The following is a 27,250-nucleotide window of genomic DNA, read 5'->3' on the forward strand; positions in this document are numbered from 1 at the left end:
GTTGAGGCGGAGGCGGGCTGCTCCCCTCCACCTGGGCGGGTTTGATAGGCTGTCTCGGCAAGAGGGTGACAGTAACTGTGACATGTGCGCGCGTGCGCACACATAACAGGAGCGCGTGAGCTCAGCGACCGCGGTTGTTATTACGAAAAAATAATAATCCAGCGAGGCACAAACCACGGGGCGGGGGTGGTGGTGGTGAAGAGGGAGGATGTGCGCTTGCGCAGTTTGAGAAGCGGCCGCGAGCCCGAGCCTTTTTTGTAGTGTTCCTTCTCCCCCTCCCCCACCCCATTATTCTTCTCTGGCGGAGGCGGGAGACTGGCAGCCGCTTTTCTCCGTCTTCCTCGCGTGTCTCTAATCCCTTCCCCTCCCTCTGCCCGCCCCCCCCCCCACGTCCAGTCCGGCCTGAGACATGGACGAGGAGGTTCTAGTGGAGACGGGAGACGTGACGGGTGACGGCGCCTGGTTCCTCGTGTTGAGCTCCGTGTTCTTGTGTAACCTCCTCAAAATCCTCCTGCCCTCTTGCTCCTCCATTGTAAGTGACGTCAGCCCGCTGGGTTCCCATAGCGACGGCGCCCCGATCCGCCTCCCTCGCTCTGCCTGGGTGGGGAGGGCAGCCGCCTTCCAGCTGGGGCCCGAGTTCAGGGGAGGGCCGAAGGGGCGGCCGGGGCGGGTCGAGCGGAGCGTCTCCCAGCCCAGCCGCCGAGATCGCTAGGGACGGCCCGATCCCTATCGCCCATCTTTCCTCGGGAGTCTCCCTGTGGGCCTAGTGCACACTGAGCTTTACTCTGAGTAGACCCATTGAAATTAATGAACATGTCTTAAGTTAGGCCAATTAATTTCTATAGGTTATTTTGAGGAAACGTCAATGCCACCCGAAGTCATTTTCGTTCTCGCAAGTACGGAAGCAGCGAGGTCACTCTGGATTAGCAGGCAGGCTATCCAGGTGATGGATGTGGCTGTTCTGTTGTTTTATTTAAAAAATAAGAGGTCAGATGATCATCTTGTCGGAGCCATTTACATTGATTGCACTTGGAGGCTTTCAGGGCAGAGAGTGTATGGAATAAAACGGCCTTGTGGATAGAAGCTGTATTTCAAGCTGCCGTGTTTGATTCCTAGTCTGGGGAAAAGGTGGGATAAATATAAATATAATAACAGCAGAACATTCTTTGGCTGTGAGGTTCAGATTTGAAGTATGCAGCAGGCATGTCTTTCAAATGGAAATATCTTGCCACCTTCCTAGCTATTTGGTGAATTTTGCTTTTCTCCAAATTGTAGAGCCAGCACAGCCATTAGGCAGGGTGAAGCCACTGCCACAAGCAACCGAACTCCCCCCTCCCCAGTGCCCTGCTTTTTCTGCCATTGATGGAGAAGCACCACCAATTTTGGGCAAGATTCCATCCATTTGGGGTGAATCTCACCCAGAATTGGTGCAATCTTGCCTGAAATTAGCGCCTAGCAGCAGCACAGCATGCAATATCTGGCAGCAGCAGGTATGGTAGCAGCAGGGCAGTACTTCCCATTTGGCCTCAAGCAGTGAAACAGGACACACTGCCCCTGCCAAATTGCAACACAATTCTCAGCAGTTTAAATGTATGCATGCTTTGAGAGAAAATACCCATAATTTAACATAGTATTAAAACACTTATTTTAAAGAGGATTTAAAAGAGGATCAATGTAAAAAACGGAACAGAATTATGGAAGAGAAACAATCAAAAGTGGCAGACCAGAAATAGATGCACCCATCCCTTGGTAGGGGTGTATTATTATTATTTTTTAAGTAGCTTTATTCATCTTTAGGTTCAGAGTTTGAGAACACAGCCTTTAGCTTTTGTGCGTTTGGACACTCTGCTCCAAGCATGATATATTGAAGAGTTGGGAAGGAGGTAGACTGCTAGCAAAGGTCTTTCTAGGAAATTATTCATTGCTTTTCATTTAAAATTCCGATAAACTTACAAATAGGGACATACCTAGTAGTTGGTTAGGTTGGCCCCCATCAAGGGCACAAACCCTGCAGGAAGGGCACAAAAATCACACCTCTCCTTTCTGCCTTACAGTGGCTAGGAGTCCATCTGCCCGCACACTATTAGAAATGTTCACTGGCGGAGCATGAAAGAAAACCTTTTTGAGTTTCTGTTCCATGAGGGCAGGGTGGGGGGGAATGGGGTGCCGATGTAACTCCTAGTCAAGGGTACAAGGCAGCCTAGGATGCCTCTGCTTACAAAACATTGAACTTAAATAACTTGGGCCACGCTTCAAAGTGTACTTGGATCAAGCTGTTTAGGAGAGGGACTAAAAGACTGCTTAGAGTGAAGTAAGCAATAACTATGTTTTAGAACAAATAAATTCATTTTCTTTTTTAAAAAAGAGGAAAGTGATGACTCAACAGGTGTTTGGACATCTTTCTCTTTGTCAGATATCCAGATTGCTACAAAAGGATGCTGAGCAGGAATCACAAATGAGATCTGAAATTCAGAACATGAAGCAAGAACTTTCTACCATTAGTATGATGGATGAATTTGCTAGATATGCCCGACTAGAAAGGAAGATTAACAAAATGACTGATAAACTTAAGACTCATGGTAAATACTTGCTATTTATATTTGCATCATTAGCCTACCTTTCACTTCTGTTTAATATTTTTAGATTGTTTGTACTGTTCTCAGTATTTTTTAAAAAATGTTTTTTTAAAAACATGCATAATATAAAACATGACTATATTAAATACCTCCTTCATGGATCACTGCCTTGTCATGGCAAAGGGGCTTGAATAACTCAGAGAAGCTATGAGCCGTGCTGTGCAGGGCCACCCAAGACGGACAGGTCAGTGGAGAGTTTTGACTAAACGTGATCCACTTGGAGCAGGAACCGGCAAGCCACTCCAGTATCTCTGCCAAGAAAACTTCATGGACAAAAACAACAGGCATATAAACTCAGCCCCTCAGGTCGGAAGGTGTCCAACATGCTACTGAGGAAGAGTGGAGGACAAGTACAAGTAGATTCAGAGCTGATGAAGCGGCTGGGCCAAAGCCAAAAGGTCGCTCAGTTGTGGATGTGCCTGGAAGTGAAAGGAAAGTCCAATGCTGTAAAGAAAAATATTGCATGGGAACCTGGAATGTAAGATCCATGTACAAAGGTAAGCTAGTGGTCAAAAATGAGATGGCAAGGATAAATATTGACATCCTGGGTATCAGTGAACTAAAATGGACAGGAATGGGTGAATTCAGTTCAGATGATCATATCTACCACTGTGGGCAAGACTCCCATAGAAGAAATGGAGTGGCCCTCATAGTCAACAAAAGAGTATCAAAAGCTGTATTGAGATGCAGTCTCAAAAATGATAGAATGATCTCGATACGAATCCAAGGCAGACCTTTTAACATCACAGTAATCCCAAGTTTATGCACCAGTTACTGGTGCTGAAGAAACTGAAATTGACCATTTCTATGAAGACTTACAACACCTTCTAGAAATGACACCAAATAAGGATGTTCTTCTCATTATAGGGGATTGGAATGCTAAAGTAGGGAGCCAGATAAAAGGAACAACTGGCAAGTTTGGCCTTGGAGTTCAAAATGAAGCAGGGCAAAGGCTAACAGAATTCTGTCAAGATAAAAAGCTGGTCATCACAAACTGTGTCAACCACAGCAAACTATGGCAAGTTCTTAAATAAATGGGAGTGCCCGATCACCTCATCTGTCCCCTGAGAAATCGTTATGTGGGACAAGAAGCTACAGTTAGAACTGGATATGGAACAACTCATTGGTTCAAAATTGGGAAAGGAGTACGACAAGGCTGTATATTGTCTCTCTGCTTATTTAACTTATATGCAGAATTCATCATGCGAAAGGCTGGACTGGATGAATCCCAAACCAGAATTAAGATTGCCGGAAGAAATATCAACAACCTCAGATATGCAGATGACACAACTTTGATGGCAGAAATTGAGAAGGAATTAAAGAACCTCTTAATGAGGGTGAAAGAGGAGAGCGCAAAATATGGTCTGAAGCTCAACATAAAAAACCCCCCCTAAGATCATGGCCACTGGTTCTACCACCTCCTGGCAAATAGAAGGGGAATAAATGGAGGCAGTGAGAGATTTTACCATATTTTTCGCTCTATAGGACGCACCGGACCATAGGAGGGGGAGAACAGAAAAAAAAAATTCTTGTTCTTCCCCTCTAAAACAAGGTGTGTTCAAGGTGCATTCACCCAAAGCCTTCGGAGCACAGCGGGAATTCCTGCTGCGCTCCGGAGGCTTCAGGTGGCTACCTTGGAAGCCTGACCCCTCTCAGTCTCCAGGCTTCAGTGAAGGGAACCCGAAGCCTCTGGAGTGCGGCGGGAGTTCCCTGTGGGCTCCGGAGGCTTCAGGTTCCTTTTGACCTGCTCTTTGGGGCTGGCGTGGGGGGGAAGCGCTGCTTTCCCCCTCCGCCAGCCTCAAAGATCAGGTCGGGGAGCAGCGCGAAGGCAGCAAGCCCCCCGAGCTTGTGGGGCTGGCGGTGGGGGGAAGCGCTGCTTTCCTCCACCACCAGCTTCAAAGATCCCTGAAGCCTTTGGAGGCTGCGCTCCAAAGGCTTCAGGCTTCGGGGACAGCCTTTCTAGCCTCTGCAGGGCGGCGAGGTGAAGGCACCCCACTGCCCTGCAGAGGCTTTGCGCAGTTAACCCCAAGCTAGAACAGCGAGACGGAGCACTCCACAGCGCTCCATCTCCCTGTTCTGGTCTTGGGCTTAGCCGCGCAGCCTGCATTCGCTCTATAGGACGCACACACATTTCCCTTTAATTTTTGGAGGGGAAAAAGTGCGTCCTATAGAGCGAAAAATACAGTACTTTATTGGGCTCCATAATCACTGCAGATGGTGACGGCAGTCACAAAATTAAAAGGCGCCTGCTTCTTGGGAGAAGTGATGACAAACCTAGACAGCATCTTAAAAAGCAGAGACATCACCTTGCCGACAAAGGTCCGTATAGTTAAAGCTATTGTTTTCCCAGTAGTGATGTATGGAAGTGAGAGCTGGATCATAAAAAAGGCTGATTGCCAAAGAATTGATGCTTTTGAATTATGGTGCTGGAGGAGACAATTTGAGAGTCCCATGGACTGCAAGAAGATCAAACCGATCCATTCTGAAGGAAATCAGCCCTGAGTGCTCACTGGAAGGACAGATCCTGAAGCTGAGGCTCCAATACTTTGGCCACCTCATGAGAAGAGAAGACTCCCTGGAAAAGACCCTGATGTTGGGGAAGATTGAAGGCACAAGGAGAAGGGGACAACAGAGGACGAGATGGCTGGACAGTGTTCTCAAAGCTACCAGCATGAGTTTGACCAAACTGCGGGAGGCAGTGGAAGACAGGAGTGTCTGGCGTGCCCTGTCCATGGGGTCACGAAGAGTCGAACACAACTAAACAACAACAACATATTACCGTAAATACAGCAAGCTTAGGGATCTGCTGATACGTCAGTTTCAAGGCAATGATAGTGTTATGTTATTAATATTTCTATATCCGTGTTTTGTGAACTAGAAAATGTTTTTGAAAAAAAGCAAGGAAACAGGTGTCGGAGACTAGTTTTTATTTTTCATTTCTAATTATACACCCATAGCCTCTAGAATTTGAATTTTAAAGAAGCAGGCATCCTTAAAGTGGAAACAAAAGTTATTTTTATCAGTTTAAAGTAAAATCATGTCTCCTATTAATGTAAATAATGCAAATCATACTTGTTTCTTTTAACAGTGAAAACACGAACAGCTCAACTAGCCAAAATAAAGTGGGTAATAAATATTGTATTCTACATTTTGCAGGTAAGTAAAATTGGTTTATATATGGAACCTTTCAAAGCTAAACATGTGAATGGGTCTTTTTTGCAGTGGCTCTCCCTTTGTGGAATGCTCTCCCCTAGGTGACTTTATTACATATCTTTAGGCGCCAGTCAAAAACGTTTCTCTTCAACCAAGGGTTCAGCTGATTAACTTTGCATGACTTTTAAAATGTGTTTATGGGAGGGGGGTTATTGGTCTGTTTTTGTTTGATTTTGTATTTGCATTTTGTACTTTTCTGTTGTGGACTGTCCTGGGATCTTCGGATGACAGGTGGTATACAAATTTAATAAATACTAAAAATTGATTAAGATTCCTTAGCCATGTGCCATAATATCCAATGTTTATATTCGGAAACAAATTCCCTGCATATATCAAATCAGGTATTGTTTCGCATGAAGAAGCATTCAGTTATGTGATACGCATGCACACACACATTCTCTGGTGTGTATTGTTTTATATGAAGGTGCATTCAGTTATGTGATACGCTCATATACGCCAGAGATGTATAGTCCAAGCACAGATTTACCATCCGAGTGAATATTAGGCCATAGGCTTTCCTTTGCTCTGCCTTTTCATCTGGCAACCAATCACGTGAAGCTGTGTCCAGTGCCATGTGCTCTGAGTAGTCCAGCATAGAAAATGCAGACTTCCCAGCTGTTACAGTGCAAGCCAAGAACTGATGACTAATCAAGAAGAGGCTGTGTTCCTCATATGGGGCGAGGGCCAGGGTTCTCACTTTGTGTGGCACTGACTTTGAGGTCACAGTACAGTCGTACCTTGGTTCTCGAACGAAATCTGTTCCAGAAGTCCATTCAACTTCCAAAAATGTTCGAAAACCAAGGCACAGCTTCCGATTGGCTGCAGGAGCTGCCTGCACTCAGTCAGAAGCTGCAGAAGCCACGTCGGACATTCAGCTTCCAAAAAACGTTCACAAACCAGAACACTCACATCTAGGTTTGCGGTGTTAGGAAGCCAAAATGTTCGAGTCACAAGGTGTTCCAGAACCAAGGTACCGACTAGTTGTATTGATTTTTTGAACAGTGGGTTATTTTTAAGGATAACATGGGCATCTAGCACTTGCTAGGCATCAGGAATGCTGATTGCGCAGCTAGATGTAAACAAGAACTCTTTTATTTTGAGGTTTTCATGCATAATCATGTAACGATTGTTTTAATTCCAGGCTGCCTTAATGATCTCACTAATCTGGAAGTATTACTCTGAACCAGTTACTGTGCTTCCAAGCAAATGGCTAGCTCCACTAGAACGTTTAGTAGCTTTTCCAACAGGAGTGGCAGGTAAGCCTATATTATTTTAATGCTTCTCAAGCTTTTCCAGGAATTTCATATATCTCTCCTATCTTAATATTATACATGAGTTGATTTTGAATGCATTGCCACACCTCTGCCTTCCGAGATTCCTGAATAGTTGCAGAAGCTAATAATGCTTGGCTCACCATGTTAAAATGAATAAGAGATGCAGTGAGAGCACTGTTTGTTGTGTAACTCCATAATTTACATTGGAGAAGGAAGAATTTAGTGGATTATGCCCATAGTCACACACCTAACCACATCTTTCATTTGCATAGAGATTCCAGATTACACATACTAGTGGTACTGGGCTTTATATAATTCTTCTGAATCAATAGTTATCTCATAGATATATCCTTATGCAAGTGTTTTCTGCAACTACTGGTGTTGTTACTGAATCTGATTTCTTGTCCCTACATGTTTAAATATGTATGTTTTAGTTACTGAGAATACTAGTGTCTTACAGCATGTATTTCTTATTTTTAGGTGGTGTTGGCATTACTTGTTGGTTGGTGGTTTGTAACAAAGTTGTGGCCATTATGCTTCACCCTTTCAGCTGAGAAGGATTCCTAGTTTCAGCAGACTTCTCAGTTTCTTGTGAAATACAGCACCCATACATTGTACCATCTGGAATGTACATGCCTATGAAAAGCAGGCAGGGTTTGGGATTGAGTAATAAAGCATTGATAAATCTTAATACAACATTCTGTTAAATTTTTAATGTATTGTATTGTATTGTATTGTATTGTGTAAAGTTCCTTTTCAGTTTGTAACCTGCAGTGCTGGGCATAAGTTCTATTTAAATTGTAGCTGATCAATCCTAACCATGGCTACTCAGAGTAAGTCCCATTGAATTCAGTGGGTCTTAATTCTAGGTGAGGTTAGGATTGCAGCCTATGTGCATGTAATGGTTTTAAAGCCATGTAGACATTTTAAAAGTGAAAGGAAAATAGTTTTTAAAAATAATGTGGTTCCTTTAACTTTGTCCACATTTGTTTCTCTATTGTAATTTCAGTGTTGTCAAATATGTTATGATTGACTTTTCACTACCACAGTACAGACATAATATACCATAGTTCACTAAACTAGGAACAAATGTCAAGTCCACATTCTGCCAACTTAGCAATTCAATCCTGGGAACTACAGGATTGAATTTTCAGCACTTCAATCATGGGAACTACAGTTCCCCATTACATCAGGCTAAGATAAAATATTATGAAATCACAGGTCCCTTAAAGGCATGGTATGAGGAGAGGGGAAGCACACAGGTCCAACATTTTTTATGGCCAGGAACTTTCCAGCTAATCTAGCCCATATTCTGTTTTTGACTGTATCTGCCTGATATCAATTCCTTCCTCCTCTGATTCTTTTTTAAGAAGATTTTGATTAGTATCAAAATATTACTGGAAGGGTCTTTGCCTTATGCAACAGTGGCTCTTTCTCCCCCTCTTGGCCACATGCTGTGTTTTTGCTTAGAGAATTCAGCATGATGCATATTTTATTCTAGCCACTTGTGTGTAAGAAAGAGAAGGAGGAGATGTGAGAACTTGCACGTCAGATAAAATTTCCAAACAACCATTGACACAAATAAACTTGTTGGATAGGTTTGTGCTAAATCTGTACCCATTTGATGACTGAAAGCTTTTTAAGATTCCCATGTAGGGAATAATATAGTTCTTAACACAATGCTATGGCTCCCTCTACTGCCCAGGTGATCTGCTGGCTCTGTCTGCAGCACATGTTCCTCTCCCACTTGTATTGAGCCCATGTCTGCTGCTTTAACAGAATACTGTACCACTGAAGTGCTGGTGTGCAGCTTCCCTGATCCTAAGTGCTCTAGGTACATAATGGCAGTAAGATCAATCTCCTATTTGTTAGGAACAGATGAAATGATACATTGTTGCAGTTGTGTGTTTAATCATACTGGATCCTGTTGCATATATTGACACCTCTTTGTACTAATTATGTTCAATATTTTGTGTTCTAAGAAGGAAAATAAAAGAGAACAAAGTTGTGGGTAGCACAATATTTAATATTTAAATTACCAAGAATGTTTGATTAGAAGAAGAGCTTTTAATGGCTGTTTCGAATGCTACCTGTTTTCCATATTTGGGGTTCAGTTACAATAGTAAAAAACAATATGGATATCCAATTATAACCATAGAAATTACTGTAACCAACATATCTTCCTGCACTGAGAAATTTGTATAGACAGATGAATTAGTCTGTGTAGTCTGAAGATGGCCAAATTTGAGAGTTAATAAAATAGGCCTTACTGTCATTCTTCTTTCTGGCAACAACCCCATAACTTGCACTCATTATCTATATCAGATTACACAAATCAACATGGATGGGTCAAAAGCGCCCTATTCGAAGGCCCCTTCATGTAAGCATTCACTTTCCTAACTGGGACTATGTAGATAATTTGAATCACTGCATTCATTTAAGAGGCTTTGTGGAATGGAATAAGAAAAAAGTTATGCAGTGCCTCATTTTTCTATTGTAAATACACATTAACTGTCTTTTCCCCCAATAAGCTTTACCACCAATGCCTATTCAGTGCAATTCTTTTCAATGTATTCTTATTTAGAGCTCCAGTAATAGACCTGTCATTGTGCTTCATTTTAATTTTTTAAAATGCACTGCAATATGATGATTTCATTGTTACAATATAAACTGATAACTTGCATGCATGTTTTCCTGCAATGGAATATAAAATGTTTACCTCTTATGGTAAATGAAACTTTCTCCAGGGGGGGGGACCCAGTCTGCAGCAGTTAATGAATTATTTTCATATACTGTGTGTGTTTTAAGATGAAAATATTGTTAAATTATGACAGTAATTATTTCAAGTTTTCCAGAAAGGCAAATGTATGGAAAACCTTTATATGGGCTTGTTTGGAATCGCCACACTGCAAACCATCATTGACTTGTGAAATCTCATAAGACTTTTCACTCATCAAAGTTTTTTTTTCCTTAACTGCCTCTTTTAAATTAAGTTTTGAGTGACTGTCCTTTAAGATGCAGCTTGGACCAAAGAGTTCTTCCATAAGAGTGGTTTTCTTTTCTGTTGATACTGCAGGAATGTGTTCTTTGCCAAGCGTCAACGTGGTGTCCTTTTGCCTTGTTTTGGTAACCTTACCAAATGACGGTTCATAGGCACTGCTTGAATTTTCTGCCTTCAACTCAGCTATTTCACCCTGGTGTCTATTCACTTGTCTACTACTGCAGGTGGTGCTTGTGTTGGACAGTGGACCTGTTGAAGGGTATCCCTGATGCAAATTTTCAACAGCTTCTGAAAATACATACTGTTTCTTTAATGTGGAAGGCGTTTTGTATCTTTGTGTTACTGTTTCCATTTTATCACAGCTCACTTGTTTTGGCTCATTTTCTTGTTTTTCAGTTGCAACTTTTTCCTGGTTATTCATTTTTTGTTGGATGTCATTTGTGGACTCCAATGCTTGGTCTGTCCTTAATTTCTCAAACTCTTCTTTCAACAAGTTGAGCCTTTGTCTTTCCCTCCTGTTTTTCTGTCTTTCTAGGTTTTCACATCTGAAAAGATTTTCTGTATTTGGACATATCTCTTCCCCTAATTACAAAAGAATATTATTATTTCAACAGTAAAAATTCTTAGAAATCAGTCAGTAACATTTTTATATCATAATTTTTTTTTTATTCAGACAGAAATTAAAACACTGCAGGCACATCTATAGATTTAGTAGCTACAAATGACCTTAAACACAGAATCAGCACCCTTAGCAAATCAGCTTCTGGGAACTCCCCACCCACTGCTTAGCTGAATTTCATGTGTCAGCTGAGAAGAGGTAGGTTGAGCAGAGGGCAGAAGGGACAGTGTGTGTGACTGTGTTTATATGTTAAATGAGTGACTGCCTGTCTGGTACTGTTCCTTTTGGGTCTGGCCCCATCCAGCCTGGCTCAAGAGTATTACACTAAGATAATCTGCCCTTCGGGCTGAAAAAAGACTCTCTACTGCTGCTGAAAGATTTGCTAAATCTGTAGACACATCAGATTCAAAATACTGTTAAGATACCTCTGCATGCTATATTTGAAATCTGTTGCATTGTTAATTTTTGATTTTGATGAACTTCTGTTTTTGATTCCATCTCTTTATCCACATCACATAGTTTGTCTTTGCAGTTAATATCTTTGGTTGTCATCTCCTAAAGAAATAATAGAAAGAAAAACACATATATGTCAGTTTGATTTGCACTTTGTAGCTTTCGAATGTGTTTGAATAGCAGCAAGTGATGGATAGATTTCAGTTCTCAATCCGTGACCTAATTTGCCTCCATAAAGTAGACAGAATCTATCTGAACTCCCCTCAAATTAACATAGGCTTAAGAGTATGCTGGCTTCAGCCTCATACTTTGTTTGGAGATTGTCTAAAATGAATGGGATCACATGAGTCCCAACACACTAAAGTCCACAACACAGGAAGGTAAAGGTAAAGGACCCCTGGACAGTTAAGTCCAGTCAAAGGCGACTATGGGGTTGCAGCGCTCATCTCGCTTTCAGGCCAAGGGAGCCGGTGTTTGTCCACAGACAGCTTTCTGGGTCATGTGACCAGCATAAGTAAACCGCTACTGGGGCATGGAGGACCATGATGAGTGCCAGAACGCATGGAAACATCGTTTTCCTTCCTGCTATAGCGGTACCTATTTACTCATTGGCATGCTTTCAAACTGCTAGGTTGGCAGGAGCTGGGACAGCAACGGGAGCTTACCCTGTCACGGGGATTCGAACCGCCAACCTTCCAATCAGCAAGCCCAAGAGGCTCAGTCAGAGTAGAAAAATGTCTATTAAATAAAACAAGGACTTGTCCCCTGTGATTTTCTGACCATAAATCACAGAAACAAAGTGGCAAGGAAGGTTTTTTGCTTTCCTCACAAGTCCTGTTGTATGAACTTAAGATGCCACCTGGATCAGACCAAAGGTTTATGTCAGCATTCTGCTTACACAGATGGCAATGGCTCACAAGTAGAACATGAGCACAATAGCTGAAGATCCTCAGCGACTGGTACCCAGGGATATAGGCCTTCGATACTGGAGGAAACGGAGCCATCAAGTATAGGCCATTGATGGCCTTGTCCTCCATGAATCTGCCTAAAACCCTTTTAAAGTCATCTTAGCTGTTGTCCATCACTGCTATGCACCACGTGAAGAAGTACTTTTCCCCTGTCCTCAATCTCCCAACATAGTGGTGCAACCCATGAAAAGTGTGTAGTGCAAACATGTCTGTCATTTCCTGCTCTTATCCAGGAACTGGACAAAAAATATGATATGCAATGAGAAGTCCACAGTTTCTCTTTCATGTCCTTATCAAGCATAGGAGTGGTGAAGAGAAACTGTGCAAGGCAATTTAAGTTCACCACTATCCTGTTGCTAAAATGTAATTACTATCTCAATATCCTCTTCAAAGCAGAGGATGGTGCAGTCATACTCTAATATATGGTGGAGGCACTTGCACAGATTTTTTCACTGGGCGTTCATACAGCTGTGCCAAGAGCAAATCGTACAACATTAGGTTCCTTGTGAATATCTTATGTCTTATCTAGCCCTTATTTATAACAGTTGGACTTGTTTACCCAAGCTAACACAACAATCCTCAGCGTGTTTACTGAAAAGTAAGTCCCTCTTCCTATTATTATTTTATTATTTAATAAATTTATATACCACCCTATACCTACAAGTCTCAGGGCGGTTCACATGCTTTGCACATAACACTAACTCAAGTAATGCATTAGCCCTGAAAAACTATGAGTGGCAAGCCAATATGAAGCCTATAGCTCATGGCTTATTTGGAGCAAGACAAACCATGAACCAAGGTTCCATCATAAGACAAAGACAAACCATGGCTTAGCCACAGGTCATGACAGCCACACAGGGCTTAGGAAGAGTGCAGCTGCCACCATGGTCCTTACTTTAGGAACCAGCATATTTGCTTGTTTGCACTAGCCAGCATTTCGTTCAGTGTTTCATGCAAGATGGAGTCACCTCAATGATGAAGTAAACTTATTTCAATGAGGACAATGTTATTTTCACAATGTCACTGTAATATGATTCAGGAACCTGTATGTTAAGGAATCTGCAATTTGCAGGAAGAAATGAAGCTATAAGACAACACAGCATGAACAAGAGTGGTTTAGAGTTGTAAAAGGATTAATTCAGATCTGCCATACCTCTTTTAAAAAAACAACTGAAGTTTTCTCTGCCTCGTGCTTTTGAAGAGCTGTTGCTTCTAGATTCACATCTACTTGTACCGACTTGGAGACATTGACAGCTATGAAAAGACAAGAGGAAGTAAATATTGAGACGTATCCCCTCTGCACTCCTGAAAATATGAAATGCTTATATGTCTGGAATTGGTGGTGGGCTAAATATGGGACAATAAACTGAAATTCAATCCTGAGACAAAAGTTCTATGGGCAGATGCTTCATCAATTCAGGGAGACGGCATTCAGCCTTTTCTTGATGGATTACCTTTCCCTTAAAAGTTGAGTTAGTGGATGCCTACACAGCCTCTATGGAATGAAGCACCTTTCATCAGTTGAGGTTGATGTGCCGACTGTGTAGTGAGAGCCTGGCCATGGTAATCTGTGTTCTGGTAACATCCAGGATCAGGTACTATAACATGTTATAGATATGACTGCCTGGAAGCTACAATGCTAAATGATGCCACTAGCCTACCAACCTAGCCAACCACCCAACTGGATGTTTGGGTCATTGCAATGGTGCTTCAGGAATTGGAATTGCTTGGACTGTCTCCACCAACTGGCAGTGGCTCTTCAGGATTTTAGACAATGCATTCTCAGTACTACTTGGATATGTTGGAGATTCTGCATGCAAAGTAGTTCCTCTTCCATAAAGCTGGAGTCCCTCCTTCCCACTTTTTAAGGACTCATTTGGTGTGGCATACGTTAAGCAGTCCAAGTTGTTTGAAAAAGCTAGAGTAAGGTGTTACTTTTGTTTCGTGGCTTACTGAGAAACCTGCCTTTGAGCTGCGCACACAAGCAAAGCTAGTTTCATCTTCAGTGGCGTAGCGTGGGGGGTGCAGGGGGGGCCAGCCGCACCGGGCGCAACATCTGGGGGTTAGGGTTAGGGGGCGCAAATCCACGGGTTAGGGGGTGCAAATTACTTGCCTTGCCCCGGGTGCTGACAACCCACGCTACGCCACTGTTCATCTCAGATGTCCTCAGAGAGGTTGGTACTTCAAGGTCCTCTGCCTTAGTCCAGTACTGGACATACAAGATGAGACGAATTTGCCAGTGGGTGGTCTTCGCTATCTGGCCCCCCTTTTTCTTCTTTACATAATTAAGCAAAAAGCAGGTCAGCAGCTGAGCTGAGCTGCCACCTTGCTGCTGCCCCACAAACTGAAACCTCAAATGCCATTTCCCTGGCTGGGAAATAGCTTCTGCTACATAGAGGTAGCCATTTCTTTTTCTGGTGTCCATTGAAAGGGAACAGAAATGACATTGTTCCCCCACGGTTGGGATTTAAGTTCATATGGTGGAACAGCGGCCTTTGGCTTAATTAAGTACAAAAAGGAAGAATGAAAAGACCACCCACTTGCCATTTTATCTCACAGGGAATCACACCAATTTATTTTTTATTTAGTTGAACTAACAAAGGCTAATTAATTATGTGTCAATTGATGAGTTGAATTAATTGAAGAAATGGTGTGGGTGATCAGGAGTGGGGATGCCCATTAGCATAAGAGTTTATTCGAAGTGACTTGAATGGGAAATCATTTGGTTTGCCTTCTGAAAAATGTAAATTATAATAGTTTACATACAATAATTGTTTACATATAATAGTTTTTAGAAGGCATCTGAAGGCAGCACTGTTTAGGGAAGCTTTTAATGTTTGACTGACTACTGTATTTTAATATTTTGTAGGAAGCAGCCCAGAGTGGCTGGGGAAACCCAGCCAGATGGGTGGGGTATAAATAATAAATTATTATTATTATGGTTTTTAAATTTGCACCTATGAATATAAATTCACACATACAAATGTGCACCTTTTTTCTCTTTTGTGTTTGGTGGAGCAATGCATAAGTGGGCACCATAACTGGACTTACTCCCCCCAAAATGTGCAGGAGATTGCTGTCTTTCTTTACAATGATAGACATGTTTACTGATAGACATGTCTACTATCTTCAATGAGTGTTACTCTCAGGTAAATATGTATATAGGATTGCAACTATAAATAAAGAAACGTATGTGTGCGCACAAGTGTATACACACACACACACACACACACACACAAACACAAACACACACAGCTATAGATAAAAATATATACACATACACCCCCTAGATACATATTGTGCAGTAGAGCTTTAACTGGTCAACAGGAGGGGCTATAATGTTAACCCTACCCAATGTGAGGGGAGAGTTCCATGAGGGCTGCAGTCAATATGCAGGCTGCTTTTCTGAAAAAGGTAAAGGGACCCCTGACCATTAGGTCCGGTCGTGGCCAACTCTGGGGTTGCGGCACTCATCTCGCTTTATTGGCCGAGGGAACCAGCGTACAGCTTCCAGGTCATGTGGCCAGCATGACTAAGCTGCTTCTGGCAAACCAGAGCAGCACACGGAACTGCCGTTTACCTTCCCACCGGAGTGGTACCTATTTATCTACTTGCACTTTGATGTGCTTTTGAACTGCTAGGTTGGCAGGAGCAGGGACCAAGCAATGGGAGCTCACCCCGTCGCGGGGATTCGAACCACCGACTTTCTGATCGACAAGCCCTAGGCTCTGTGGTTTAACCCACAGCGCCACCTGCGTCCCTGCTTTACTGTACCATCTCTCTATTTCTAACTGTAAACCAAGCTGTTGGATCTCGCTTGTTGTGTTATAATTAAACACTTGATGCTGCATTTGGGTATTTCATCAGCCCTACAAAAATTATAGAGCGCAGGAAAATGCAATGACATATCTTGCAAATATGTACTATTATTAATACCTGCAACTGGACAAAACTTGAAATGATATTATAGGCACTCTTATTTTGCTGGTGTGATATCAAATGCAAGCTTACCCAAGACACTTAATCAGGACAGTAGAAACTGCAGACTGAGGACTAGGGGGAGCTATGTACCTAAATGTGTATTAGGGTGGATTGGCTTTTCTTATGGAATGACAATGATACAAAGTTTTAAATCTTGCACAGTAATCTAGCTAATTTACTTCTGATTACCCCCAGCCCAATCATTATTAAAGCCATAAAGTTATGAAAAAACTGTAAAATAATGTTGATTTTTTAAAATACAAAACTGTTGCTGATATTCAGAATTTGTTGCTGAAACCTCAGTTCAGTAAGTTGCTGATGGCAGAGCAATTTCTAACCCTGGCTGGACAACAGCAGTCTGTGCAACATAGATACTACTGCTCGTACCAGCCAGGATAGAAAGTGGGGAGCAGGGGAGAGAAAAACCTCCATCACACTACACCAGCCTGGGACTGGCATAGTGAGTGGGTCTAGATTGGCCCAGTACCATCATGTGCTGGCAGTGGAGCTGACTCAGAATCTGGTGGATCCCAAGGCAGCTCAGCCCCTTCTACTCACCGGAACACCACCCTTTGGGGCTTTCTGTTTGAATTTCACCAGTGATACCACCCACTCTTTTAGTGAGCAGTACAGCAAAGCGCTGAGCCAGAGGCATCAGTGGATCTCTTTTAGGCTGGTCAGGGGGAGGGAGACATTGCAGTCATTAAAAATAATAATAAATACTGCAGAGTTTTCTAATACAGTTTAGGCACATGAAAGTGACATTCCACATTAAAAATGAGCAGAAAAACATTATGCTACCTTTGGGGGGAGACTCTGAACCACCTTTGTCCTGTTGGCCTTTAAGCATCCGATTTGCATAAATATTTCTCACACCAAGTTCTCGTTCTTTTTCCTATAAAAACACAGCAGTAAGCTAAAAAAATGCAATACGATTTATTATATGGACCTCAACTATCTATGAAGCCTAATTAGCTGAATTCACTAAGCATCTTCCATAAAGCACCATCTTATTTTATTCTCCGTAAAAAGCATCTTTGCTTAGTCATAATTTCAACAGGCCAAATATTCTATCGCTTGTTACTTGAAAGAAGGATGGAGCTTGTTTGGCTGAGATTGCCCCTGAGAATTCTATCCGGCATGTCCTTTTAGAATTGGGGGTGGGGAATCTTTTTCATCCAAAGGCCATATTCTCTTTTGGACAACCTTCTGGGGGCCACATACCAATGGTGGGCGGGATCAGAGGCAAAAGCAGATAGAACAACAAATAGGAATTTAACATTTGTGCAGGAGGCTTTCTTCACACTCACAGGACACATTCCAGCCAGGCAAAAACACACAGGAAGGGTACAAAGCAGAGCTAGCTGGTGAGTGGGGAGCATGTGTGACCCGGGGAGACTCCTGAGGACCAGAAAGGTTCCCTATCCCTGTTATGCGTTTGCTGAGGGACTCTATGGCACCACAGCCATGACATACCTGACAATGTGGTATTGAAAGCACTAATTCTTTGCACTACAAGTTGAACTGCAAGTTCAGCCTTTACTAAAAGGGTAACTTCTAAAGCAAAAATCAAAGCTGGTGAGTATTTAGCTCTACCTTTGCTTCATATCTGACATTTGACATTATTTACTTGTAAATGTGCGATAGCTTTTTTTTTACAAATGGACCACTGCAGCTTTATGTAGTCGCATCCATTCAGTGGAGCACCCTCCCAAGGGAGATTTGACAAACCTGCTCCAAAGAAAGTTTCAGGCAGATGGTTAAAACTCACCAATTTGACAAGGATTTTAAAATCCCTGCAAATGTCTTATCTTGTCTAGCTGCTATCTTAGTTTCAATTTGTGAACTGGTTTTCTTGTTAATTGTATTGCCTTTTATAATGATTATAGTATTTTAAGCTACTTTTTGAGGACATGTGACCCAAAAGCGGCCATGAATCTAATTATAAACAAACAAAATCTCACTATATTTTATCGTTCACAGCTTATAATGTCTGATACTTGAAACACAAGAAACCAGATAACCAATCTGTTATCTCATTCAGTGTTGAATAGCCACACTTAGGAATACTTTTATTTTTGCACTAGGATACATGTTTTTAAAGTAGCATCTCCTATCGCCTGTACTAGACATTGTAAGATGTGCAAATGCTCTCTATAAATTGCTAATTCTCTTATAGTAAAATAAACTTGAGGCTTAAATACCTTGATTTTTTGGTTAAGTGACTTGATTTCCATTTGCAAAGTCGTGGTAATCAACTGAGCTTCAAGAGTCTTTTTCTTCTCAACTGCTAACTGATGACTAAAGGAGGTATTATTCAACAGCAGCTGCTTTTCTAAGACCTAAAGATATTACAAACGCATGACCATGTACTTTATCTCCTGCCTACTGAGAATTATACAATATTAAATGTAACAGGACTGAAGTACTACAACAGACACTGCAAATTTTAATAAACTTCTTTGGAAAGATGAAAATCCCCATTCTTATTAATAATATCAGTGGTTTATACTACTCTTAAAAAATAATTTGATTTTTTTAAATAATGAGAACAAGTATGCTTATGGCAAACAAGTGTGGTAGGAAATTGTATCCATAATCAGAAATAGTGTACTAGAAGGAGAATCTTCCATTCCCATAGCAGTTAGTTAGTAGTGAAAATACTGTATTTACTTGAATGTAATGCACACATTTTTGGCCAAATTATGCTGCAAAAATTAGGGCACACATTAGATTTGATGGCACCAGCAAGTACCCTTTTGGTTTGGAGGTTCTGAAAATTGAGGTGCACATTAGATATGATGGCGCATTAGAGCCACATAAATACAGTGGGTCAGTGAAAAATACATGGTGAGGCTAAGTCAGTTTTACCAGCCTCTTCAGCCATTTCTACTCCTTTAGTGGGTTTCTTCTTCCATACTCCAAAGCAGAAATTAGGGAGGGCCCAAACATACATAAAGTGTGGACTGACCCATATACTTGAAACTTCAGTTTGGCAGATACAGAGCTGTGCAGTTGCTTTTAGTAGTACTTTTTAATGATGGACTACTCTAAGGTGTGGGATGACTTGATGGGTCCTGCTCTGTTTCTTTTCCCATCTCAAAGATGCAGGGCAGGGCTGCCTTAGTGGCTTTAGGCAAATCACTATTAATCCAAGTCTAAACACATTTACTCAGATGGAGCATTAATTTCAATGGACCTTATTTCTAAATAACTATACCCAGGCCTTGTGAGGCTACTATCCTATACCAGAAGACATGTATAGAACCATCCTGTTAATCTCAATTCCTTGTCTGTAATTGGGGTAATAGTGACCAATCCCATGTAAAAAAACTATTGATTCCCATTCACAAGGCTCTAAACCAAAAACAAACACTACAACTCTAGACTGCAATTTAAAATGAAACAAAGTCTGAAAGTACTAAGGTTTAATACTACTGTATTTATGCGAATCTAATGCACCATCAAATCTAATGCACACCCTAATTTTCACAACGTAGTTTGGCCAAAATGGTGCACATTGCATTTGAGTAAATACGTTAATAATAGCTTTGAAATAAGCTGTTCTGGTTCCTACGCTCCAAGTGTGTAGTTATGCACATGGAGTTCCTGCCTGAGCAGGTGTCCTGTGTGCGTTATGGTGATCTGTGTACAGAGCTGTCCCCATCCCTAAGGTAAATAGGAAAACCTCAGCACACTCAGGAACTCCTGCACATCTGAACAATAGCTTGGCCAGGACTGTTAATTAGAAATCTAGCAGCACTCTGATATTTCTTGCTGTAATTCTAGTCACACTGCACATTAATATACTGCACATTAGTACCTGAATTCTCTTATCACCAGTTTCCATTCTTTGTGTGAGGGTGTTTAACCTGCGTCTAAGTTCTCCTCTTTCTGCGAGATTCTTGTCTTCTGAAAGTTTCTGCAATGCCAGTAAGGTATCTTTTGTCTTTAGTAGTTGTGCCTCAACTTCTCTAAGTTTCTTGGATGCACTGCGCTCCTGCTCTTGAGATTTCCTAAGAAGTACCCTGAGAGTCCTCACTTCACCACACTGTTTTGCTAGAAGATCAGGCAGATTAGTCTCTGCATTTTCGTATTTACTTATTGCTTTCAAATGTCGATATTGAAGCCGCTTCAAAATCTGATTTTCCATGTTAGATGCCTCCAGTTTTTTCTTCAGAACAGACACTTCATTTTTCAGCTCTTTAACTTTGTGAAGCCTGGCTGACAATAAGCGGCAAGCTACATTGTTCTTCTGGGAAGTGATTATAGTGCTAGTATTGAAAAAGCTCTTTTGCCGCTGTTTCTTCTTAGGAAGTGTTTTACCCCCTACATTAAGAACAAAACAAGCTAAAATGGTATAAGACTAGAGAGAGTAAGAGAATGCAAATCCATATAACAGAGATGGGGGACCTGTGATCCTCCAAATATTACTGGATTACAACTTGCATCATCCCTGACCATTGGCCATGATGACTGTGGCTGATGGGGCTTGAGTCCAAGAACACAGAGAGGTTTTCTGTTGTTTCTGTATAAGTTGCTTACTATAAGTTAAATGCATCCTCAGGAAGTGATAGAATGTGCAAAAGACTTTATTGTTCAAACATGTTGAGCTTATATAGTCATTGCATCATAAAATTCACTGCAATTCCCCCAAAGATTGTATAACTGATACAATCAGAGTGTCAACCCATATGCGTGATCACACTTGATGTCTCCTTAAATAACTAAAAGATTAGGCATGTGTGAATGTGTGTGGCCATGTTCAAACACCATACTAAAGATGGATCAGCATACTTTGAATGAGGCATAATGTTGCCTCAGACTCACATATCCTCCTCCTCCTCCCATAGAATGTGAGGAGTTCAGCAGCTCTCAGTTCTTTTAGTTAACCAAAACTTGTTATGTTGCTACGTGGGGCTACCTTTGAAGGTGACTCGGAAACTGCAATTAATCCAGAATGCGGCAGCTAGACTGGTGACTGCTGCTGAGACCATATAACACCGGTTCTGAAAGATCTTCATTTCCGAGCACAATTCAAAGTGTTGGTGCTGACCTTTAAAGCCCTAAACGACCTCAGTCCTGTATACCTGAAGGAGTGTCTCCACCTTCATCCTCCAGCCCGGACACTGAGGTCCAGCGTTGAGGGCCTTCTGGTGGTTCCCTCGCTGCGAGAAGTGACGTTACAGGGAACCAGGCAGAGGGCCTTCTTGGTAGTGGCACCTGCTCTGTGGAACGTCCTCCAGCAGATGCCAAGGCAATAAACAACTATTTTACTTTTAAAAGACAACTGAAGGTGGCCCTGTTTAGGGAAGTTTTTAATGTCTGATGCTGTATTGTTTTTAATATTTGGTTGGAAGCCGCCCAGAGTGGCTGGGGAAACCCAGCCAGATGGGCGGGGTATAAATAATAATAATTATTATTATTATTAATAATAATAATTAGCATTAACTATGGTTAATTCAAACAAACTAGCTGCAGAAACCATGGTTGGCTTGTTTTAAACTAACCATAGTTAATGTTAGCAACACAAGGAACTGTGGTTAACTACAGTTTCCAGACACAAATGTAGACATGAAAGATTCTGAACTCTACTGTGCAGCTGTGCAGGAAGTGGGGAAGGAAGGATCACAAGTCTGAGGCTTGCGGGGACCCATTCATATTATGCACATTAAAAGAAAAGTATTTATCTGGGATGGCTATAAACTTCTAAACATTACAAAAGACCATAGCTAAAATACAACAATCCATTAAAAAATAAAAAAATAAAAACAGATATAACAGTTCTCCAAAAAAAAGTAATCTGATATTGCCTGTAAGTCATCATTCTGTGACAGACTGTAAAAAGAAATAAGTTTTTAGCTTCCAACGAAACATGCCTAACTTCAATGGGCAGTGTGTTCTACAAGCAGGTATTTGAAGAAAGGGTATTGTGCATTTGTTAGCATGTGCAAAATGGCAGCATTAAAATGCATAATACCTGTAAATTCCCCACAGAATACTGGAATGCTTTTACCTGACTCCATTTCATACAGGTGACATCAATGTTCAACAGGAGAAAAAAATCTGGGAATACTAGTCCAAGACAAATTATGCATCTGTGGAGCAGCAGCAGTCCTGGAGGGTTTGCCTCTATATATTCCTGAATGGCATCTTGTTTTATTTATTTATTTTTTTAAAAAAATATTTATTTATTTAAAATATTTATATACCGCTTAACTACAACTTAACTTGAAGCGGTCTTTTTAAAGATACAGAAAGTTAAAAAAAATGGAAACCAATTAAAACTATAGAAGCATACTTCGTCCAAAATACCTGCTGGAATAATAGCAATCTTGAAATGCTATATTAAAAAGAACAGCAGCTGTCTCTAAGCAGCTACTGCTAAACAGGCTTGCAAAACACAGTAACTGAACAAGGCCTCGAAGTTGGCAGTTACACTCCGACGTGAGAGGTCACAGAAATGTTTTCAAAAGCACACAAAGGGATGCACAGAGCAGTTCTCCACATTCTTAAATCAGATAAAACGAAAAAGTGAGTAGCAGTGGGGCAGGCGGGGGGGGGGGGGACTGCACTGCTCACCTGGTTTCCCAACAGCAGCCACGCTGCTGGTTATTGAGAGGGGCAGAGGCGAGGCAGAGAGGCGAGGGAGCATCAGACTGGCTCCACCTGCGCTGCTGCACTGAACCACCTTCCCACCTCCCACTTTTGGTACCCAGAAGTGAAACTGGCGTTGGGAAGCTGCTCCATCCCACTCTGCCCCGCCAAACACTACTGTCTAGAGCCCTTACTAAGGAATATGAAGCCCTGGAAAGCAAAAGAAAAGCAAAACAAACTTTCTGTTCCAAGGAACTAATCAGTAAGTTAACCTCGTTTGAGGTAAGGGTCTCTAAACTCAGATAAAAAGAGATTTGGGTTCTGAATTCTGAGGGAATACATCCATACAAGTATTCCCTCTATTTTAATTTCATTTTTAAACTTTTTCTTTTCATTTTTTAGTTGTCTTAGTGAAGATCCAATACAAAATTCAGTTTTAGATTTTTGGGGTTTTTTTACTTGGAATTGTAAACATATTCTACTTCTATGTGGAAATTGTTATTTTTCTCTTTTTTCTAGCCTGCAGACCACTTCAACACGTTCTGTTCATATTATTCTATGCCAGGGGTCAGCAAACTTTTTCAGCAGGGGGCTGGTCCACTGTCCCTCAGACCTTATGTATTTGGGGGGGGGGGGAATGAACGAATTCATGTGCTCCACAAATAACCCAGAGATGCATTTTAAATAAAAGTATACATTCTACGCATGTAAAAACATGCTGCGGACCATCCGCGGGCCAGATTTAGAAGGCGATTGGGCTGGATCTGGCCCCCAGGCTTTAGTTTGTCTACCCATGTTCTATGCTTTAGCTCCCTATGATGTTCAAACACTGTTTTTGTGTAACTCCTTCTTTCAAAGAGTTACAGGTTCTACAGATTTTCAAAACAGCGTTTCTTAATTAATGGGCATCATGCTCATTCGACAGTAGATAGTGTAAGCTGCATGGAATTCAGCTCCTTTAGAGTAAAGCACAGATTCAGAAAAGTTAAAGCAATGTGCATGTCCATAAATGAAGCTTTATTTAGGTCTATGCAACCTACTTTGACCAAACTGCGGGAGGTAGTGGAGGACAGAGGTGCCTGGCGTGCTCTGGTCCATGGGGTCACGAAGAGTCGGACACGACTAAACGACTAAACAGCAACAACATGCAACCTACATTCCTATATATACCCATATGTACAAGAACAGAAAGTCAGTGTTGGCTCCAGGTTTGATGGCTTGTTTCTAGGTTCTCCTGACATGATTAGCTGGCATTCATCAGAGAGTTTGTCGGATTCCCGGGGGGCGGGACTGGGTAGGGGAATTTTAATATCTCACAATACATCGCCACACTGGGAAATTAAAATGGTGGCTTCTATACTCCTAATTAGGGTTGCCATTTTAATTTCCCACGGTGCCCCAGAGCAATACTATGTTGGGGGCATTATGGCAGATTCAAATAGCAGGTCCCAGACCCCCAAGTGGGGGGCGCCCAGTAGTCAACAGCAGGCCCAGAGCAGGTTTCAGTGGTGCACCCTGTTCTAAAAGGTGCCTGAGGATGCCATGTGTTGATGCTGGGTCTGGGGAGAACTCTGGTCATAGCATGCAAAGCACACTGTGATTGTGGTAGGGAAACAATGAGCAAGGACAGTGACATGTTGGGGTGGAAAATAGAATGGATGAATACAGGGGAAGTTTGCCTAGACAAAGATAGAAGGAAAAGGGCATGATTATCATTACATTGCAGGGTGATGGGGAAGGAAGGAAGGTGGGCTAGAGATGCATTAGTATGCCTTCATAGCAAATAAAAAACATATTGCTTCTCTCTTTTGCTTGAAAACATTGCATGATTGAAAGAAGCAGGTGTGAAATCAATAAAGTTACCGGGACTATGCTCATTTATTGCCTGCCAACAGTTCAGAGCTTTGCTTTCAAGGGAGAAGAAACCATAGCAATTTCCCTCAAGTAATTCAATTAGTTTCATTTGGGATTTAACATTCTTTGGAGCAGATGCTGGAAGAGGGAGTGTTGCAAAATATATTTGGGGCATATCTCTTAATTTTACACACACGTTTTTCAAGATAACAGGTAGTTCTAAAATAATGTGGTGGATTATAGATTCTACTATGCCACTGCCATAATTTGTTTTCATTCATAATGCTTTCAATTCTTTTTTGTCTCTTTTGCACACATGAAAACTACAAAGCTTGAAGGTAATGCTGAAGGTTAACTTTGCCTCAGAACTTCGCCCACAGACTGCCATACCGAAATACTAGTGCTGGGATGGAGAGCTGTCATACAGACCCCGGAGGGCTGCCCACAAAGCTATGGGAACGTCTAGCGAAACATAACATACAAGCAGGCACTAGCTGACTTCAACTCTCCTTTCCATCTGGTTTTGCCCTGCCTTTCTTTCCTCTGCCCCCTACTCTCCCTCTTTTTAATGCTTCTTCCTACAGAAAAGTGGTTTCCCAAAAATATAGCATTTGAAGCAGGGGCACTTCAGCAATAAAAATGGAGAAGCACAACTGCCAGTTCTCCAGCAAAGCCTTGGTCTTCATTAGTTCTGTCATAATCTGTCAACAGTAAGCTAATATTAGTAGTGATCAGTGTGGTCCACCACCTTACCTTTGGCTTGGTGATCATTTTCCTTTGTTTTCATTGATAATTCCTCCTCTTTGGTTTCTGGCTGTTCTAAAATACTGCTGTATCCACTGCCATTGCTGCAAGGGGTTTCTGAAGAGTATGTGTGAAAATCTTCATAATAGTAGACCTGAGAATTTCTGCAGCTGTCCTGCGCTGAATAACTGCTGCTACTGCTGCTAGCCCTTCTTGAAACATCCTGGTTGAAGTCATTGGAATAGTCAAGCTGAAAAGTTCCACACTGACTGGAACACTTACTACAGTGGCTAACTTTAGTGCTGCATTTGCTTTGGGTGCTCTTGCAGACCCTACTAGGAGAATCACTTGGACTTCTACTTTTTGTAACTTGTTCACATTTATTGTCTTCTTGAACTACAAAATGGAGAATGTAGTCATCTGAAGCCATCATTCCATTGTTAGAGATCCACAGCCTATCAAAGTCAAGAGGATTGTCAATTACAGTATACTGAAAACCACAAAAAGAACATGGTGCTTATGTCAGAAATTGAAATTATGCTGTATTGTCACTGCTTACTCAGGGCCTCATCCTTTTTTCTTTGGAAGTAGTTCGCTCTAATTCTGCACCAATAAATCTTCACAGTTTCTGTCACCTTTATTATAAAATTTACTTTCCAAAGATGTGATGTGCTGGCCCTATAGACTATATTCGTAGCACTGTCATCCACGAACTGCAATTCCTCATGAACATTCCTTGAGTTCTGAGTTCACTCAAGGAACTAAAAAGGCTAAAACAAAAGGAACAGTATTGACATTTTTATATATTGCAATGCAAAGGATTTAAACTTGCATGGGAAAATTTTGCGTCGGCCCAAACTGCCTCCAGACAAATGTATGCAGCCACAGCATTAGTCTTGGCAATTAAACTGAGAAAGGGGAACAGCAAGTCACCCTTTGCTACTGCAGAAGCCCACAAAGAACCAAAGGCCCCTAACTGCATGACCTACCTTTCACTTACATGTTTAAAAACATGTTTAACTTGCTGAGTCCTCTACTACACAGCTTTTATATAAATGAAGCTGAATTCAGAGATTCAGAGAAAGGCAAGGACAAAGCAAGTGCTGGGAGGAAGTATTGAGAAACGACATGGGATAATAGTGGTGGGAGAAGGAGAGAAAAAAAACTTCTGAAAAGTTTCAAAAATTAAATAAAAGAGGAAATGTTGGGGGAAAGTATCACTGCCCCACGGGATCAGTGAGCCCTGGAGCTAGCTAGGTATAGGGCTGCAATCTCACTGCGGGCGGCTTCCCCCTTTCCTGGTTGGTGGGGCTGGAGGAGTCGCGGGGGATAAACGACAGAAGCAATTCCGGCAAGTTCAAGAGGAAGGAGAAGGGAAGATCTGCTGCCCCCCGAAGGAGCGCGCCTCCTACAGTCCCTTTATGATCCCCCAGAGCCAGGACCAAGAGCAACTCTTACTCCCTGTGCAGCTCAGGGCTTAGGCTTCTTCCCTTCTCCCGCGCGCAGACAGAAGCTTCCACCCGGCCGCTCCTCTGTCCGCGTTACCTGGTTCCTTGGGCTACATGGGCGGAAGGAGTTGTTTTCAGGTCTCCGTTACTGTGGCAACCGCAGAACTTCGCCGAGCGTCATGGGACTTGTAGGACTGGACAAAAGGGGCTCGTCGCTCGCTCGCAGCCCCCAGCCCGCCCCCCCTTCTCCACCGCGGCGCAAAGGTTTCCTTGTTTTATCACGGCAGCAGAGGCCCCAAGTTATCCGTCCCCCACCCCCACCCCGGGCCGTGAGAAAAATAAATCGATTCGAGAGATCGACTCCCTCTGCGATCTCACCCATAAACAAGCGCGCACTTTCCTAATGGGCAGTGTGATGGGTATCACGCATCTCTCGGGGACTCTTCAGGTGTAGGGTAGCCA

The 27,250-nt window shown here is 42.0% G+C and overlaps 2 protein-coding genes across 5 annotated transcripts; one reads left to right on the forward strand and one right to left on the reverse strand.

The window, feature by feature from the left end:
- GET1 (guided entry of tail-anchored proteins factor 1) lies at positions 1 to 9,137 on the forward strand. The gene is made up of 5 exons (XM_028727216.2): positions 1 to 532; positions 2,414 to 2,579; positions 5,725 to 5,792; positions 6,991 to 7,105; positions 7,604 to 9,137. The coding sequence occupies exons 1-5, from the start codon at positions 410 to 412 to the stop codon at positions 7,675 to 7,677; spliced, it is 546 nt and encodes a 181-aa protein (XP_028583049.1). The 5' UTR covers positions 1 to 409; the 3' UTR covers positions 7,678 to 9,137.
- On the reverse strand, positions 8,494 to 27,039 carry LCA5L (lebercilin LCA5 like). Of its 4 annotated transcripts, none has more exons than XM_077927346.1 (8): positions 26,886 to 27,039; positions 25,350 to 25,795; positions 19,969 to 20,474; positions 18,350 to 18,487; positions 16,947 to 17,040; positions 13,318 to 13,418; positions 11,169 to 11,298; positions 8,494 to 10,706 (listed from the first exon to the last, which is right to left on the reverse strand). In XM_077927346.1, exons 2-8 carry the CDS (start codon positions 25,771 to 25,773, stop codon positions 9,961 to 9,963), a joined length of 2,139 nt encoding a protein of 712 aa, XP_077783472.1. In that variant the 5' UTR covers positions 25,774 to 25,795; positions 26,886 to 27,039; the 3' UTR covers positions 8,494 to 9,960. The 4 variants fall into 4 exon arrangements, with proteins under 4 accessions (XP_077783472.1, XP_077783470.1, XP_077783471.1 ...); XM_077927344.1 differs by having other exon boundaries at positions 25,350 to 26,110; positions 26,886 to 27,036; XM_077927345.1 differs by lacking the exon at positions 26,886 to 27,039 and adding an exon at positions 25,900 to 26,494.
- Between the last annotated feature and the right edge of the window lie 211 nt (positions 27,040 to 27,250).

The sequence above is a fragment of the Podarcis muralis genome, chromosome 4 (genome assembly GCF_964188315.1).
Source record: "Podarcis muralis chromosome 4, rPodMur119.hap1.1, whole genome shotgun sequence".
Lineage (NCBI taxonomy): Eukaryota > Metazoa > Chordata > Lepidosauria > Squamata > Lacertidae > Podarcis > Podarcis muralis.

What these genes read in the sequence shown, in the direction of transcription:
- GET1 (XM_028727216.2), top strand. Translation starts at nt 410, where the DNA reads ATGGACGAGGAGGTTCTAGTGGAGACGGGAGACGTGACGGGTGACGGC. An exon ending in TGCCCTCTTGCTCCTCCATT is followed by an intron (nt 533 to 2,413) that starts GTAAGTGACGTC and finishes TCTCTTTGTCAG; the next exon opens with ATATCCAGATTGCTACAAAA. An exon ending in TTGTATTCTACATTTTGCAG is followed by an intron (nt 5,793 to 6,990) that starts GTAAGTAAAATT and finishes TTTTAATTCCAG; the next exon opens with GCTGCCTTAATGATCTCACT.
- LCA5L (XM_077927346.1), bottom strand. Translation starts at nt 25,773, where the DNA reads ATGATGGCTTCAGATGACTACATTCTCCATTTTGTAGTTCAAGAAGAC. An exon ending in AAATGATCACCAAGCCAAAG is followed by an intron (nt 20,475 to 25,349) that starts GTAAGGTGGTGG and finishes TTCTTAATGTAG; the next exon opens with GGGGTAAAACACTTCCTAAG. An exon ending in CAGTTGTTTTTTTAAAAGAG is followed by an intron (nt 11,299 to 13,317) that starts GTATGGCAGATC and finishes TTATTTCTTTAG; the next exon opens with GAGATGACAACCAAAGATAT.